Raw genomic sequence first — 17,534 nt, 5'->3', positions numbered from 1 at the left:
GCTCTCACACAGCCCTATCATGAAAGGTAAGGAATAAGGTCCTGCCTCCCCAGCTGCTCTGGGGAATCTTCTCAGAGAAATCACTGCAGGGTGTTATGCATCTCTACAAACAGAGCACTTTGCACTGTGTTGTCAAGAAGCTGCACCACTCAGGTTGCAGGCCCCACGTCTGGGGCTGAAGCCCTTGGGCTTCAATTTTGGCCTCCCCACACAGGGTGGTGGGACTTGGGCTTTGGCTTTCCCCCCACACCTGGAGCGGTGGGCTCGGGAGGGCTCAGGCTTCAGTCTCCCCTCCTGGGGTCGTTTAGTAATTTTTGTTGTCAGAAGGGAGTTGGAGTGCAATGAAGTTTGAGAATCCCCGCATTAGATACACCATTACCGGTTTTACATTCTTGGTTATTGAGAACCCCAGGACCTCGAATGGATAAGGATCAACCTGCTAACTAACACAGCCCTGCAGATGAACTGGTGGGGGGCTGGCACAGTTCACAGAGTCCAAACCAGAGAGCAGGAAACGTTTCTCCTTTTGCACTTGTCTGTGACTTGTGCGAAGAAATTAGGTTAGCACTGGGGACATCCTACCAGGAGACAGACGGGGGAGGTCTCCCTTAGCCAGGAGTAAATCATCCTTGGAGATTTTGAAAAATTATAGATACTTTTCTAATGCAAAGTTTTGTACTCAACTAGGGGTGACTCTATTGTGGGCCTCCTTGTGGTGGATAAAGATGAACTGATCACTGGACTGGATGTTCGTGGTTGCTCTGGGGCCACTGATCATGACTTGACTGTATTCAGTAAGGACCAGTAAAGAGGTTTTGGAACAAATTGATAAATTAAACAGCAGTAAGTCACCAGGACCAGATGTCAAATATCAGAGGGGCAGCTGTGTTAGTCTGAATCTGTAAAAGCAGCAAAGAGACCTGTGGCACCTTATAGACTAACAGAAGTTTTGGAGCATGAGCTTTCGTGGGTGAATACCCACTTCGTCGGATGCATGAGTTTCTGAAGAAACTCAAATGTGAAATTGCAGTACTATTAACTAACTGTGGTATGTAACCTATCCTTTAAATCAGCTTCCGTACCAGATGACTGGCATATAGCTAATATGACACTAATGTTTTCAAAAGGCTCCAGAGATGCTCCTGGCAATTACAGGCCACTAAGGCTAACTTCAGTACCAGGCAAATTGGTTGAAATGATAGTAAAGAGCAGAATTATTAGACACATATATAAACACAATTTGTTGGGGAAGAGGGAACATGGTTTTTGTAAAGGGAAATCATGCCTCACAAATCTACTAGAATTCTTTGAGGGAGTCAACAAGCATGTGGATGAAGGTGATCCAGTGGATATAGTGTACTTAGATTTTCAGAAAGCCTTTGACAAGTTCCCTCACCAAAAGCTCAGAAGTAAAATGGGATAAGATGGAAGGTCCTCTCTGGGATAGGTAACTGGTTAAAAGGCAAGAAAGAAAGGGTCTGACTAAATGGTCAGTTTTCAGAATGGAGAGAGGTAAATAGTGGTGTCACCCAGGGCTCTGTACTGGGACCAGTACTGTTCAACATACTCCTAAGTGATCTGGAAAAGGGATAAACAGTGAGGTGGCAACATTTGCAGATGATACAAACCAGCTCGAGTTTCAGAGTGGTAGCCATGTTAAGCTGTATCAGCAAAAAGAATGTGGAGTCCTTGTGGCACCTTAGAGACTAACAAATGTATTTGGGCATAAGCTTTCGTGGGCTAAAATCCACATCCCATGAAGTGGGTTTTAGGCCACGAAAGCTTATGCCCAAATAAATCTGTTAGTCTCTAAGGTGCCACAAGTAAACCAACTCAAGTTAGTTAAGTCCAAAAGAGACTGCAAAGTGTGGCAAAGGGATCTCCCCAAACTGGGTGACTGGGCAAGAAAATGGCAGATGAAATTCAATGTTGATAAATGCAAAGTAATGCACATTGAGAAACATGATCCCAACTCTACATCAAAAATGATGGTGTCTAAATTAGCTCTTACAACTTAAGAAAGAGATCTTGGAGTCATTGTGGATAGTTCTCTGAAAACATCCACTCAATGTGCATCGGCAGTCAAAAAAGCAAACAAAATGTTGGGAAATCATTAGGAAAGGGAAAGGGATTGTTACCCCAAAATCTCTGTGTGGAATAATAAGATACAAGAGGTTCGACTCCTACCAGCATCTATCAGCTGGGAGAATTAGAAATCTGTGTGCCTCCTGCCCGAGTTGCATTGAAATAAAGGAGAGAGAATATAACCTTAAATAGAAAGAAGATTTATTAAGGGATAGATACAACTGGGGGAAGATTCACTATGGGGAACACTACAAATACCCATGAATAAATTCCAGCAAGGGTTATAATGCCCAGGCCCTTAAACGGTCCCTTGGCTAAACTAATAAATGCCTGGAAAATAATTACTGTCTCTCTTCTAGCTGCAGATGGAGGACACCGGCAACGGATGGTCCATCTCAGGAGATCAACAGATCTGAGCAGATAGCACAGTCTTCACTGATCCTTTGATACTTACCTGACTCCAGTAATCCACCAGAGTCCTTGACAGATGTTAGCAGCCGAAGTCTTGATCTAATTGTAACTCCCAAAGAGATTACATAGATTCCTGGAGCTCTGTCTGCTGGCAGCTCAGGGAGGAGGAGCCAAGGCAAACTCAGTCTGCCCAGCAACCAATAGGGAGTGAGATGCCCCTCCCAGGGAGTTGAGGAGAGGGGAGAAGCCATTTTGAGGAGAGGCTAGAGCCATCTAGGGCAAGGACAGGACTGGCTGTGAGGGGGGCTGGTGAGTCCCAGGCCTGCAAGCAGGGTTCCCCCTGAGAACTGGCCTCTAGGGACCTGACCGCAGATCCCTCAGCTGGGTTTTTCTTCCCCACGGATGATTCCCAATTGTTACGTTTGCTGAGAAATTTCCCCAGCCAGGCTGGGTTCGCCTCCAGCTCCCCTGGTGAGACCAGTCCCCACATGGTCAGCGCTGCTAGTCCAGGGCTGCTGCCTGCGGAGTCTGTGACTGGAGGCTGGGCGAGGAGGCAACAGTTTGGATGTTAGTGTAGTTGTATAACCTACGCCTTGAGCCCTGCGCCCCTTTGTGGTGAGGGGAAATCCTGGGACCAATGCAGCCTGATCCCTGCCTGAGGAGGATCCCTGTTCAGCAGACAGCAGCCACTCTGCAGTGACTGAGGAGTCCAGCGTCATCCTTAACCCTAAAGATCATTTATGGAGTTCGTAAGTGCACTATCTTTAGTTAGTTAGTCAGGGAATTTGTTTTGGGGACCCTCTACTCCCTGAACTGTGTCCTCAAGCCAGGGAGTGCGGGTTTGAGGATTTTATAACCTACTGTTTATTACACCTGTGGAGGGATTTACCACCTCCTCCCACTTGTGGGTCCTTTGGGCTGTACTGAACCCAGTCAGCCACACTGCTAAACCACTGCAGAGAATTTTATAGGTCATCAAGGGCCCCATCTGCGGATCACACTGACTGAGTGGAACCCACCGGTGCCTTTACTTGTAGCGCCCCTCTCCACCTGATTACCTTCTTTAATGGCAATTTGCTTACAGGTTCTGATGAACAGGTCTGAGTTTTTTTGGATCCCGCCACCCACTCAACAGGGTGAATCTTTTTTTCTTTTTTGTTATAAAATTATTTGGCAGTGCCTCCACCACCCTCGCTCCTTCCTGGCAGGGTCACCAGGGCAGCTTGGGTGGAAAATTCTAACTACAGAGAAATCCCCACTTACTTGCCAAATACTTAAAAACTTCCAAAAAATAACACAACGCATAAAAATATATTTAACACAACAATTATATTAAACAGGCAACAAATACAACATAACAGGGTAAAACACTATTTTTAGGGTCACCGGTGCCCACACTTAAAATACCCGTGACTTGATGTAACAAGTGTAAAATTAATGTCCTGTTGGTACGCGTACTCTGCTGGGGCCCTTGATAACCTATAAAATTCTCTGCAGTGGTTTAGCAGTATGGCTGACTGGGTTACATAATGCCGCACAAAGAACCTGGCCGTGGCTGGCTTGATGGTGGACGGCCCTTGCGTCACCACTAACAGTCCCGTATACGCTTTCTGAGGCGCGCATTCCTGAGGCACACTCTGACAGGCCCTGCTCCCAACCGGTTCCAGACAGTTCTCTGTCCCTCAGGTTCCGTGAGGAAAACAGAGTTTTGGTGGGAAAATGCCATGAAGAAAGGGTACCCTAATGGAGTTCAAACCCTTCCTATCATATGCGCCATCTTGAATTTCTAAACTCCATTTTGAATTGCAGCAACATTCATAACAGAATATGACCATGTACCAAAATCACCTTACCGGATAGATAAGAAGACAGAACTGTAATATTGCCTCTCTATAAATCCATGGTATGTCCACATCTTGAATACTGGAGCTGGTCTCAAAAAGAGATACTGGAATTGAAAAAGGTACAGAAAAGGGCAACCAAAATGATGAGGGATATGGAACAGCTTCTGTCTGAGGTGAGATTAATAAGACTGGGTGGAGTCTTCAGCTTGGAAAAGAGGTGACTAAGGGGGGATATGATAGAGGTCTGTAAAATGATGACAGGTATGGAGAAAGTAAATAAGGAAGTGTTATTTACTCCTAGTTCTTGCATTACAAGAAGGGGTCACAACATGAAATGAATAGGCAGCAGGTTTGAAACAAAAAAGGAAGTATTTTGTAACACAACACAGTCAACCTGGGGAAACTCTTTGCTAGAGTATGTTGTGAAGACCAAGACTATAACAGAGTTCAGCAAAGAAGTAGATAAGTTCATGGAGGATAGGTCCATCATTGGCTATTAGCCAGGATGGGCAGGGATATAAAACCATGCTTTTGAAGTGTCCCTAGCTTCTGTTTGCCAGAAGCTGGAAATGGGCGACAAGGGATGGATCGCTTGATGATTACCTGTTCTGTTCATTCCCTCTGGGGCACCTGGAATTGACCACTGTGAGAGGATAGGATTCTGGGCTGGATGGTCTGATCAGTATGGTTGCTCTTATGACCAATAGAGGGCAGTCCCAACCAGCAGTATTTATATTTGATGCACTGAAAGGGCTAAATTTCCAGGGCTGACCAAAATGATTAGTGAAAGTGTTTTGGAGCAAACCAATTAAACGGAACAATGTGAATGAAAATTGGGAGCTGTTGTTTAAGGAGCTTGTTAGATGGGGCATAAGCCACATTGCATGATTAGCTGAGCTTGCAATGGCCTTCCGCTCAACTCGCTGACGTTTCTCTGTCTGTAAATGTGGTAACCGTTTTAAAAATCTAGATCCAATCAATTACAACATCAGGGAACATTTTAAGCAATGGTCTGATAATTGGGTTGATGACAATAAACAGGAGATTCCCATAGGGCTCCCCCCCACCCTCTCTCAATGTCTCTCCCGCCACCCCTGCAACAGCCACCCTCATCCTCTCTCCCCTTTCTGTCCCTCCATCCTCTGCAAACTTTCAAAGATGGATGCCTTGTGATGGCCTTCGCTCCTGGGGATGTTGCCTAGTGGTCAGGGTTTCGGCCCTTCGACATGTGGTGGAGGAGCCCAGGGCCTCCCACTGGGCTCTCACCCAGGCCACTCTGAGGGCAACACAAGGGTGTGACACTTCCTACCAGCCAGTTATTGTCCAAAGTTCACAGTTTATCACAGGAGGCTCTGAAGGTTGTCAGCTCACTGCTTGGCACCTCTTCACAGCTGGGCGTGGCATGGCAGCTCTCTCCCTCTTGGGGTAGCAGCTGCCTCTGTAATGCTGACAGACCCTGGTTGTCGGGATTGAACCGGGGACCTCTGTAGCTTAGTGCATGAGCCTCTACAGCATGAGCTAAAAGCCAACTGTCTGTTAGCTAAGACTATAGAGCAGACTTGTTTTATCTTTCTCTCAAAGTGGTCTCGGTGCCACTAGAGGGACACACCACCACACCCAGAAGGTGTGTGGGTTAGTTACATTGTTCCCCTAGCTGAGGAAGCACGTCCTGAGCTTCAGAGACTTCTCAGTGGAAATCCTGGATGACCCCTGTAAAGATGCGGCCTCTGGTGAGACACTACTGAGAGTATCAATTCAGGACAAATTGCTTGGAGCAGGGCAGTCACAGCCCAAGGCTGGGTGTCCTTACTATTAAGGCACGCCAAACCAGCCAAACAGAAAGGACTTTGATTTTACCCCACTGGCTAACCAGAAGTCATACAAACAATTCCCTCAGGTACCCCAGTTCCCTTGTATCACCATCAGCACCACTCCTTATGGGGATGAATGGTTATGAAAACCAATCCCAATACAGAAAAGGACGTAAGGGTTACAGTGGACGAGAAGCTGGATATGAGTTGACAGTGTGCCCTTGTTGTCAAGAAGGCTAACGCCATTTTGGGCTGTATAAGTAGGGGCATTGCCAGCAGATTGAGGGACGTGATCATTCCCCTCTATTTGACATTGGTGAGGCCTCATCTGGAGTACTGTGTCCAGTTTTGGGCCCCACACTACAAGAAGGATGTGGAAAAATTGAAGAGAGTCCAGCAAAGGGCAACAAAAATGATTAGGGGGCTGGAGCACATGACTAATGAGGAAAGGCTGAGGGAACTAGGATTGTTTAGTAGCAGAAGAGAAGAATGAGGGGGGATTTGATAGCTGCTTTCAACTACCTGAAAGGGGGTTCCAAAGAGGATGGAGCTAGACTGTTGTCAGTGGGAGCAGATGACAGAACAAAGAGTAATGGTCTCAAGTTGCAGAGGGGGAGGTTTAGGTTGGATATTAGGAAAAACTTTTTCACTAGAAGGGTGGTGAAGCACTGGAATGGGTTACCTAGGGAGGTGGTGGAATCTCCTTCCTTAGAGGTTTTTAAGGTCAGGCTTGACAAAGCCCTGGCTGGGATGATTTAGTTGGGGATTGGTCCTGCTTTGAGCAGGAGGTTGGACTAGCTGACCTCCTGAGGTTCCTTCCAACCCTGATATTCTATGATTCTAATACTCCAGTAAAAGAAAAAGATTCTCCCGATCCCAAAGGACCAAGCCCCAGACCCAGGTCAATAGACAAGTAGATCTCACCTACAAATCATGTTGCTAATCCTTTTGAATGTAAAATCTAAAGGTTTATTCATAAAAAGAAAGAAATATAGATGAGAGTAAACATTGTTAAAAGAATCAATTACATACAGCAATGGCAAAGTTCTTGGTTCAGCAGTGATGGAATAAACTAAAGGCACAAATCAAGTCTCTGGAGTACTTCCACAGATTTGGATGGGTCAGTCAGTCCATAGTGCAGAGCTTCAGTTTGTAGCAAAGTTCCTCCGGAGGTAAGAAGCAGGATTGAAGACAAAATGGAGGGGTTTCCAGGGCCTTTTATATCCTCTGCCATGTGGAAGGACCCCTTTGTTCTTACTGTGGAAAATCACAGCAGGTGAGGTGGAATTTGGAGTCACATGTCCATGCAGGACTCAGTTCTTTACAGGTAGAGCAGCCAATGCTCACATGCTACCATGAACGTTCCCAGGAAGGTTTCTCATATGTGGATTGGAGTCTCCCAAGGTCCATTGTCAGTTAAATGTTTCTTGTTTGGGCACGTAAGCTGAAAATTCCTTTCTCAAGAAGCTGACCAAGTGCTCCACTAATGCTACTTTGTATCTCAGTATGTTTGATTCTAATACATAACCAATACTCATAACTTCAAATGCAAAAATGATACACACATATGGGCAGCATAATCATAACCAGCAAATTGCAACCTTTTCATAGACACCTAACTTGACCTCTTTTGTACAAGCTTTGGTGCAACTATAGGACCTTGGTTGCAACAAGGATCTATACGGTAATGGTTCATGTCAATAACATCACAACCCCCCACTGGTAACACTGACAGACCCCAGTTGTCAGTGAGCAGGATCAAACCTGGGACTTCTAGAGCATAGTGGATAAGCCTCTACAGCAGGCATGCACAACATGCGGCCCCCGGACCCTCACTGTGCGGCCCGCGAGGGGATTCTAAATCCCCCGCACACGGCGCTCTGCGGGCACCCCAGAGCCCTTGGAATCCCGGCCGCGGCCGGGAAGCAAAGAGCTCTGGGCTGCCGGCAACCGCGGGGAGCCCAGAGCCCTTTAAATCTCAGCCGGGGCTGGGAGTCAGAGGGCTCTGGGCTGCCCGCAGCGGCGGGGAGCCTAGAGCCCTTTAAATCCCAGCCGCAGCCGGGAATCAAAAGGCTCTGGGCTGCCTGCAGCCACGGGGAATGCAGAGCCCTTTAAATCTCAGCTGCGGCCGGGAATCAGAGGGCTCTGGGCTGCCCGCAGAGATTCCCAGCCGCGGCTGGGATTTAAAGGGCTCAGGGCTCCTCGCGGCTGCAGGCAGCCCAGAGCCGTTTGAATCCTGGCACGCGACCGCTGTTTGCCCCCTCCCCGGACCCCTAATCCAACTGCCCCCTAGGATCCCCACCCCCTATCTAACACAGCTGGTCCTTGTCCCCTGATACCCCTCTCCCGGGACTCCTGCCCCTAACTGCCCCCCAGGACCCCACCCCCTATCTAAATGCCGCTGCTCCTTGTCCTCCGATTGCCCCCTCCCAAGACCCCTGCCCCAACTGCCCCTTGGGACCCCAGCCCCTATCTAAGCCTCCCTTCTCCTTGTCCCCAACTACCTCCTCCTGAGACCCCCCCAACTTTCCCCCAGGACCCCACTCCCTACCTGTCCCCTGATAAACCCCTGGGACTCCCATGCCTATCCTACTGCTGCCTGTCCCCTGACTGCCCCCCTGAACCTCTGCCCCATCCAACCACCCCTGCTCCCTCTCCTTTGACTGCCCCCTGGAACCCCCTACCCCTTCTCCAACCCCCAGCCCCCTTACCGTGCCACTCAGACCAGCGTGTCTGGCTCCATGCAGCTCCAGACACATTGCTGCCATGCTCCCCCGTGAGGCCCACAGGGCCCCTCCCCCAGCACCTGCCTTCCAGATTTGAACACCTCAAAATTCAGGAGTGCTCAAGCTCAGTCTGGGCAGCTGTTACTTCATTTCTCCCAAATCAAATATACTGATCCACTGTAACTTGCTGTAGAAAAAGCAGGATAAAATTGAGCAAGAAATGCTTATTAGCACTGGAATGGCTATTTTCAACAGCCATTGCCTTTTTGTTTGTTTAAAAGGAAGACAGTGATATTGCATTGGCAAATTCCCCATAGAAAGAAAGAGTGGAACAAAAGAATAATAAAGGCACCTCAACTTTTCCTCATTTATGGAGGACAGTCTTATAATATGCATCCAGATATCCTCCAATCACACAAGCTGAAAATTGTTCCACTTTACTGCAGCTCTGTAACCATATGGGAACCAATCCTGTCTGTGTTTTGTGCACATCCAAAATTCCTGCTGAATGACCTGCCCTGGGAGCGTTACCAGTGACCCAGGGCTGGGGAGGCAGGAGGTGTGTGTGGCGGGGAGGCACTGGTGGGAGGGAGCCCAGGGCTGGGGCAGCAGCAGGGTGTGGGGAGGGCACTGATGGGGAGGAAAGGGGGAAGCCCAGTACTGGGGCAGCAGGGGGTGTGGGTCAGTGAGGGGAGAGCCCAGGATTGGGGCAGCAGGGGGGTACAGGGGGGAGCCCAGGGTTGGGACGGAGGGCAGCCAAATTTTTTTTTGCTTGGGGCAGCAAAAACCTAGAGCTGGCCCTGCCAGGTTCCCCCAGGTGCCGGAGCCCTGAGCCCTTTAATTTGACCCTGAGGGCTCCCAGCCACCTCTTCAGCTGGGAGCCCCCGGTTGATTTAAAATAAAGTATCACCTCCCCACCCTCAACCTTCCTTTTTGGCCCACAGCTGTTTTGGTGGGGCGGCACTGGGGAAGGAGAGTTTGTTTCTGCAGGGCTGGACGGCCCTGGGGCGGGGTGTTTCTGCGGGGCCGGGAGGTTTCGGCCCTCGGCTGTTTTCTTTGGAGTAATGTGGCCCTCGCCGCTTTACAAGTTGTGCAGGCCTGCTCTACAGCATATGCTAAACACCATCTGGCTATTAGTTAAGGTTATAGAACAGACTCATTTAACTCTCTCTCTAAGTGGTCTCAGTGCCACTAGATGGGAGAAGGACCTTCAGGCAGTTGCTGAGGGAATGATCCTGCTTTCCTTCAGGGCCTGCAATGCAGAGGTCCTTCTTCTTGCCTGGTCTGCCCACAAGTCCTCGTCCAGTCTGTGCACCCCCTGCAGATGTGATGGAGCTGGGCTGGCTGAGGCCAGAGCAGCTCCTTAACCCCTTGTTCCCCAGTGTGGGGTTTTTTATTCCCCATCACAAGTCCAGACAGAGGGGAAAAAACCTTGAAGACGTAGCTTTCCATCCTCTTATTAGCTAACAGGCCTAGCAGGCCTGAGGGTGTATTTTCCAAGGAGAGCTTTTTGTTATCTTGGTTACGCCGATCTAATGCTGCAGATGCATATTTTGGGTAGTGAATTATTATCTCATCCAGCAGTGACAATGTGAATTTTGAATCCTCTTTTTTATCCTGGCTTCTCTTTAACTCCTTGGAAGGCAACTTTAGATGCAGCAGGCATTCATTTTCCCTGTGTTGTCCAGGCTTTTCTGTTGCTGGATTCAGGAGGAGGGTTGGTGAGAATCCACTCTCCTGCTTGCAGAACGCTGCATTCTAACCAAAAGTATGTTACTTTGGGTCCTGGTTTCCTTCTGTTCCTGGAAGGTGATGTTTGGAAGTTTTTCATGGAACATGAAATAAAGTCAGAGTCACTATTGGTAAATGTCCCCAAAACATGACTTCAGCCTACCCCGCATCAGCCAGATCCAGCCTCTTAATTTCTTTGGTATTGATTTAAAGTCAAATCAGTGTTACTCACACACCTGCATAGGATGTGCATGTGTGAATCCTCCAAGGGCAGAAGTGAGATGGAGTGTACATGAGACTTTATGAGTGATATCGAAGCATTCCACAGAGTTGGAAGTCATGGCCTTGTGGGCAGACAGAAAGCAAAGTGGGGGATTCTTTCTCCCTCCCACCATGGCAATAAATGAACATACCCTCTGTTTCATTCCACTGGAAGACACTTCCACACCTGCTGGGTCAAGCCTGCTGCCTGGGACTGCGAGTGCTACAAGTGGCCAGCAGTGGGCCAGAAGGAGGAGGACCATGCAGGAGCTTTTGGAGATAGGGGCAAGGAGGAACAAGGAACACATTGCTTTCAAAAGAGCCAAGGAGGAAAGGGACATGGTCCATGAAGAGAGACTGCTCCAGGGGTTCCTGGAGGAAGAGAGGAAGAGCAGGGAGCAGGACCGATTGTTCAGAGAGAGAATGCAGGATATGGGGGTGTAGGGAGCCAAGGTGGCTCCCCTCCGAGCCGGAGGGGAAACCGCCGCGCTCACAACCGGAGGGGGCGGGGTCAGGCCACGTTCGCTCCGACCCCAGCGACGGGAGGGGCGGAGCAGGAACTACAAAGGGCGGGGCCCTTTGCTCAGGCGTGGCAGCACAACGGAGGGAGGCGGACGCAGACGCCACGCTGCTCCCTTCCGACCTGGCTGCCAACTCCGGCGAGGCGCGGGACCAAGGGAAGCCCGAGCCAGAGGGCGGATGGGACTCCCCGGGACTGCCTGGCGCCGAGTGCTCCGAGGGACCGGAGGAGCCGGAACCGGTGGAGGAGCTGGAACTGCCAGCCGCGGTCTATCCGGCCGAACCTGAGGTGCATGTATCCGATCTCCTGCCAGCGTTCCCCTGCTAGAGGGGCGCGCTATAGACTCCTGCCGGTGCTCCCCTGCCTGAGGGGCGCTATAGACTCTTGACGGCGCTCCCCTGCCTGAGGGGCGCGCTGCGAACTCCTGCCAGCGTTCCCCTGCTAGAGGGGCGCTATAGACTCCTGGCGGCGCTCCCCTGCCTGAGGGGCGCGCTGCGATCTCCTGCCAGCGCTCCCCTGCTAGAGGGGTACGCTATAGACTCCCGCCGGGGTTCCCCTGCCTGAGGGGCGTGCTGCGAACTTCTGCCAGCGTTCCCCTGCTAGAGGGGTACGCTATAGACGCCTGCCGGCGCTCCCCTGCCTGAGGGACGGGCCGCGGACCCCAGCCAGTCAGAGACCCCAGCCACCCTCGCCGCCGGCGGCGGTAGCCCAGAACGCCCGGCTTACAAGTGGCACCTGACCAGGGACCTTGAACCTATCCCTGTCGGAAGGGATTAGGGCCAGGACGCAGTTGACGCCCTCGGTGGAAGATGGAGGTAGAAGCCCTCATTAAATTCCTGGCCGAAAGCCAGCAGCAGCAGCAGCTCGTACAGCAGCTGGGGGCCCACCAACAGCAGCTACTTCAAACCTTGGGGGTCCAGCATCGGGAGCAACAGACCCAATGTTTCCAGCAACTCGCCGCCCTGTGGCCGAGCCCCGGGGGCGTTCCACCGGGGGGGGGCGCTTCACCTGCCCCCCCTGCGCCACCAGTTCGTCTGGCCAAGATGGCGCCCGAGGATGACCCCGAGGCATATCTCGTCACCTTTGAGCGGGTGGCGGCAGTAGCCGGGTGGGCACCGGACCAGTGGGCGACCCTCCTCGCCCCCTATTTGACGGGGCCCGCGCAGAAGGCTTACCGGGGCCTCCCCGACGATGAGGCTCGGGTTTATGCGCGAGTGAAAGCCGCCATCTTGGACGCTTTCGACATTACCCCCGAGACCTTTCGACGGCGGTTTCGGGGAAAGCGTTATCTTCCAGGCGCCCGGCCCCGGGCCATCACCCAGGAACTAAAGGACGCAGCTAGCAGGTGGCTACAGCCCGAGCGTAGAACCGCGGCGGACGTGACAGAACAGATCGTCCTTGAACAATTCATACACATTCTCCCGACGCCCAGACGGGCGTGGGTGTTGCGGCACCGACCTCAAACACTGCCCGTGGCCATCACCCTCACGGAGGACTTTCTAGAAGCCGAGGCCCCTCTAGGGCCGGCTGCCCGCAGCCCCCAGGCAGGACCGGGCACTCAGCGGCTGGAGAGGGGGCCCAGCTCCAAGCCTGGGACACTACCCCGTGTCCGGCGGCCAGAGGGCGGCGGGACCTCTTTTCCCCAACACCCCGAGACGCCACCGTGTACCGGCTCCGGACGCTGGGTCCGACCCCCCGGACCTGGCCAACCCTGCGGGCCCTCCGGCGTCCCCACCCGTTCCGGGCGCCCGGAGCTAGGCCCCTGCGTCCGGTGTGGCGAGAACGGCCACCTGCAACGAGACTGTACGGCGATGGAGTGTGACTTTGGCCGCGTGTATGCTGGGGAGCGTCGAGCCCGCCCGCCCTCCGCGGCCAAAGTAACGGCTCCCATGGAGGTTGCCGGGACCCACGTGGTGGGTCTAATTGACTCAGGCTGTGGACAGACGCTTGTCCGCCAGGCGCTCCTTCCAGATGGCCAGCGGAGCACGGGGGAGGTTCGGATCCAGTGCATCCATGGGGACGTAAGACCGTACCCCACGGTTCAGGTCCCGCTCACGCTGAACGGAGCAACCCAGTTACTGAGCGTGGCAGTGGCCCCGTCCCTGGCCTATCTGGTTATTCTGGGCCGGGACTGGCCGGGTTTTGTCGAAGTGCTCCGATCCTTATCCCCAGCCGAGGCGTTCGAGGGGGCGTCCTCAGACACCGATATCGGCCCCAGTACCCCAGCCGATCCGGACGCTGCCCCATTTCTCATCCCCGGCCCGGACCGACCGGGGACAGGGGGTCCCTCTGACGACACCGTTGACTTTAGCCGGGATCAACGGGAGGACCCTACCCTCCGGTTTGCCTACGAACAGCTGGCCCGAGTCGAGGGGGATGTCGTGGACGCCCACCGGACTACCCAATGGCCTAGGTTCGAGCTCAGCCGCGACCGCCTCTACCGTGTGGAGCGAGACCCTCGAACCGAAGAGGTCCGGACCCAACTCGTGGTTCCTCGCATTCACCGGCGGGCCGTCCTGAAGCTGGCCCACGACATCCCGGCCGCAGGCCATCTAGGCTCGGAGAAGACCGCAGCTAGGGTCCTGGCCAAGTTCTTCTGGCCCGGTATTCACCGCGAGGTGAAGGATTACTGTACGTCCTGCCCGGACTGCCAACACGCTGCCTCCGCGGGTGTCCGGAAGGCCCCTTTGGTCCCCTTACCAGTCGTGGGTGTGCCCTTTGAACGGGTAGCGATGGACCTGGTCGGGCCCTTCCCCAAAAGTCAGGTGGGGTATCAATATATTCTGGTCGTGATGGACTACGCCACCCGCTTCCCCGAGGCCGTCCCCTTACGCAGTATCACTGCCCGCACTATTGCGGCCGAGCTCCTGAAGATCTTTGCCAGGGTGGGCCTCCCTCGGGAGGTTCTCACCGACCAGGGAACCAACTTCACGTCTAAGCTGTTCCGTCAGGTATGTGCCCTGCTGGGGATCAAGAAACTCCAGACCTCGGTCTACCATCCCCAGATGGATGGACTCGTCGAGCGGTTCAACCGGACCCTAAAGGGGATGCTGCGACGCTTCCCCACCCAGGACCTCCGTCGGTGGGATCAATTACTCCCCCCTTTGTTACTGGCAATTCGGGAAGTTCCGCAGGCCTCCACGAAATTCTCTCCATTCGAGCTCCTCTATGGGCAACGACCCCATGGCGTGTTGGACCTCCTAAGGGAAACGTGGGAACACACACCGTCTGCGACGCAGGGCCTCCTGCAGTATGTCTTGCAACTACAGGGGCGTCTCGCCCGGGTGGGTGAGCTGGCCTGGGAAAACCTCAACACAGCCCAGAGAACCCAGGAGGCGCACTATAATCGGGGCGCGCAGGCCCGAACGTTCGTACCGGGGGATCGCGTCCTCCTCCTACTCCCCTCGGAGGAATCAAAACTCTTTGCCCGCTGGCAGGGCCCCTACGAGGTGCTCCGCCGGCTGGGGCCAGTCACTTATGAAATCCGGCAACCTGGCCGCCGGAAGCAAAAGCAGATTTACCACATAAACTTGTTGAAGCCCTGGAGGGAACGGGAAGGGCTACTCATTGCCCCGTACCCCCCCGAGCCGGACCTGGGGCCGGGACTCCCTGAGGTGTCTGAAACCGGCGGGCCCCAGCTCGCAGAGACACTCACCCCTGAGCAGCAGGTACAAGCTACCTGTTTAGTAAACGCGTTCCCCAAGACCTTCACCACAAAACCCGGGCGGACTACCCTGGCCCACCATGTGATCCAGACCGATCCCGGGGTGGTGGTCCGGGGGACGACCCGGCCATTGCCTAGGCGAATGCGGGAGGCCGTGGAAGAGGAAGTCCAAGCAATGTTGGAGCTAGGAGTTATTGAGCGCTCCCAGAGTGAGTGGCGGAGCCCTGTCGTCCTTGTCCCCAAGCCCGATGGGAGCCGGCGGTTCTGCATTGACTTTCGGAGGGTCAACGCCCTTTCAAAGTTTGATGCTTACCCCATGCCCCGCGTAGACGAGCTCCTGGATCGACTTGGGGAAGCCCATTATATCACCACCTTAGACCTTACGAAAGGCTACTGGCAGATCCCCTTGGAACCGCGATCCAAGGAGAAGACTGCCTTTGCCACCCTTTCTGGACTCTATCACTTCACCCGAATGCCGTTCGGTCTCCATGGGGCCCCGGCCATCTTCCAGCGGTTGATGGATCGGGTTCTGCAACCACATATTACCTACGCCGCGGCCTACCTGGATGATGTGGTCATCTATGGCAGCAACTGGGAGGATCATCTCAACCAGGTAGCAGCTGTCCTCCGGGATCTTCGCGCCGCCGGGCTTACAGCCAATCCCAAGAAATGCCAAATTGGACGAGAGGAGACCACTTACTTGGGCTACACCTTGGGTCGAGGACTGGTACGACCCCTCGTCGGGAAGGTCCAAGCACTCCAGGAATGTCAGCCGCCGACTACGAAGAGACAGGTACGGCAGTTTTTGGGCTTAGCTGGTTACTACCGACGGTTCGTACCCCACTTTGCAACCCTTACGGCCCCTTTGACCGATCTCTTGACTAAGAATAGCCCCCGGCAAGTCTGCTGGTTGGCCGACTGTGAGAAGGCCTTTCAAGCGGTCAAGCCCGGCTGTGTAGCGAGCCGGTACTTTTCAGCCCGGACTTTCATCGCGACTTTGTCGTGCAGACCGATGCCTCCGACGTGGGGCTTGGGGCGGTCCTCTCGCAGGAGGTGGACGGGGAGGAGCATCCGGTGGTTTACCTTAGCCGGAAGCTGTTCCCCAGAGAGCGAAACTACTCCGTCCTGGAGAAAGAGGCCCTGGCGGTTAAGTGGGCAGTGGACGCCCTCCGCTATTACCTCCTTGGAGCTCCCTTTACGCTTATTACGGATCACGCCCCCCTGAAATGGCTCAATGAGATGAAGGACATGAATCCCCGGCTTCAGCGGTGGTACCTCACACTACAACCCTACGCATTTTCGATCCGCCACCGGGCGGGACGCGATAACGCCAACGCGGATTTCCTGTCCCGCCTCGGGGAGGCTGGGGATGCCAGCTCCGGGGAACGGGAGCTGGATTTGAGGGGTGGAGTATGTAGGGAGCCAAGGTGGCTCCCCTCCGAGCCGGAGGGGAAACCGCCGCGCTCACAACCGGAGGGGGCGGGGTCAGGCCACGTTCGCTCCGACCCCAGCGACGGGAGGGGCGGAGCAGGAACTACAAAGGGCGGGGCCCTTTCCTCAGGCATGGCAGCACAACGGAGGGAGGCGGACGCAGACGCCACGCTGCTCCCTTCCGACCTGGCTGCCAACTCCGGCGAGGCGCGGGACCAAGGGAAGCCCGAGCCAGAGGGCGGATGGGACTCCCCGGGACTGCCTGGCGCCGAGTGCTCCGAGGGACAGGAGGAGCCGGAACCGGTGGAGGAGCTGGAACTGCCAGCCGCGGTCTATCCGGCCGAACCTGAAGTGCGTGTATCCGATCTCCTGCCAGCATTCCCCTGCTAGAGGGGTGCGCTATAGACTCCTGCTGGCGCTCCCCTGCCTGAGGGGCACGCTGCGAACTCCTGCCAGCGTTCCCCTGCTAGAGGTGCGCGCTATAGACTCTTGACGGCGCTCCCCTGCCTGAGGTACAGGATGATAATTATCCTATGAAGTTACAGCTGTGCTTGTGTGTATTTTATTAACCAATTAGCAACTGCTTGATTGCCTGTTATAATTGTATATAAGAGCATGCTGGAGAGAGAAATAAAGGACTTGACTTTACTATCAATCACATTGATTGCTGGGTTCTGTCCAGTGCCCGCCTGAGAGGCACTGCGACGCAACAGGGGGGCACGCTGCGAACTCCTGCCAGCGCTCCCCTGCTAGAGGGGTGCGCTATAGACTCCTGCTGGCACTCCCCTGCCTGAGGGGCGCGCTGCGAACTCCTGCCAGCGTTCCCCTGCTAGAGGGGTGCGCTATAGACTCCTGCCGGCACTCCCCTGCCTGAGGGGCGCGCTGCGAACTCCTGCCAGCGTTCCCCTGCTAGAGGGGTATGCTATAGACACCTGCCGGTGCTCCCCTGCCTGAGGGGCACGCTGCGAACTCTTGCCAGCGCTCCCCTGCTAGAGGGGTACGCTATAGACTCCCGCCGGCGTTCCCCTGCCTGAGGGGCGCGCTGCGAAC

At 53.9% G+C, this 17,534-nt stretch overlaps 1 protein-coding gene across 1 annotated transcript; it reads left to right on the top strand.

The window, feature by feature from the left end:
* The first annotated feature begins 12,416 nt into the window (after positions 1 to 12,416).
* On the top strand, positions 12,417 to 17,301 carry LOC123363556. Its single transcript, XM_045004673.1, has 2 exons — positions 12,417 to 16,996; positions 17,280 to 17,301. The coding sequence occupies exon 1, from the start codon at positions 12,433 to 12,435 to the stop codon at positions 16,276 to 16,278; it is 3,846 nt and encodes a 1,281-aa protein (XP_044860608.1). The 5' UTR covers positions 12,417 to 12,432; the 3' UTR covers positions 16,279 to 16,996; positions 17,280 to 17,301.
* Positions 17,302 to 17,534: the final 233 nt, after the last annotated feature.

The sequence above is a fragment of the Mauremys mutica genome, chromosome 2, assembly GCF_020497125.1.
Source record: "Mauremys mutica isolate MM-2020 ecotype Southern chromosome 2, ASM2049712v1, whole genome shotgun sequence".
In the NCBI taxonomy this organism is placed as follows: Eukaryota; Metazoa; Chordata; order Testudines; family Geoemydidae; genus Mauremys; species Mauremys mutica.
Note: the sequence above shows the minus strand (reverse complement) of the source record. Positions and strands in the feature narration are given on the sequence as shown.

Excerpts from the sequence above, each read along its gene's own strand:
- LOC123363556 (XM_045004673.1), top strand. The coding sequence starts at position 12,433 with ATGGCGCCCGAGGATGACCCCGAGGCATATCTCGTCACCTTTGAGCGG.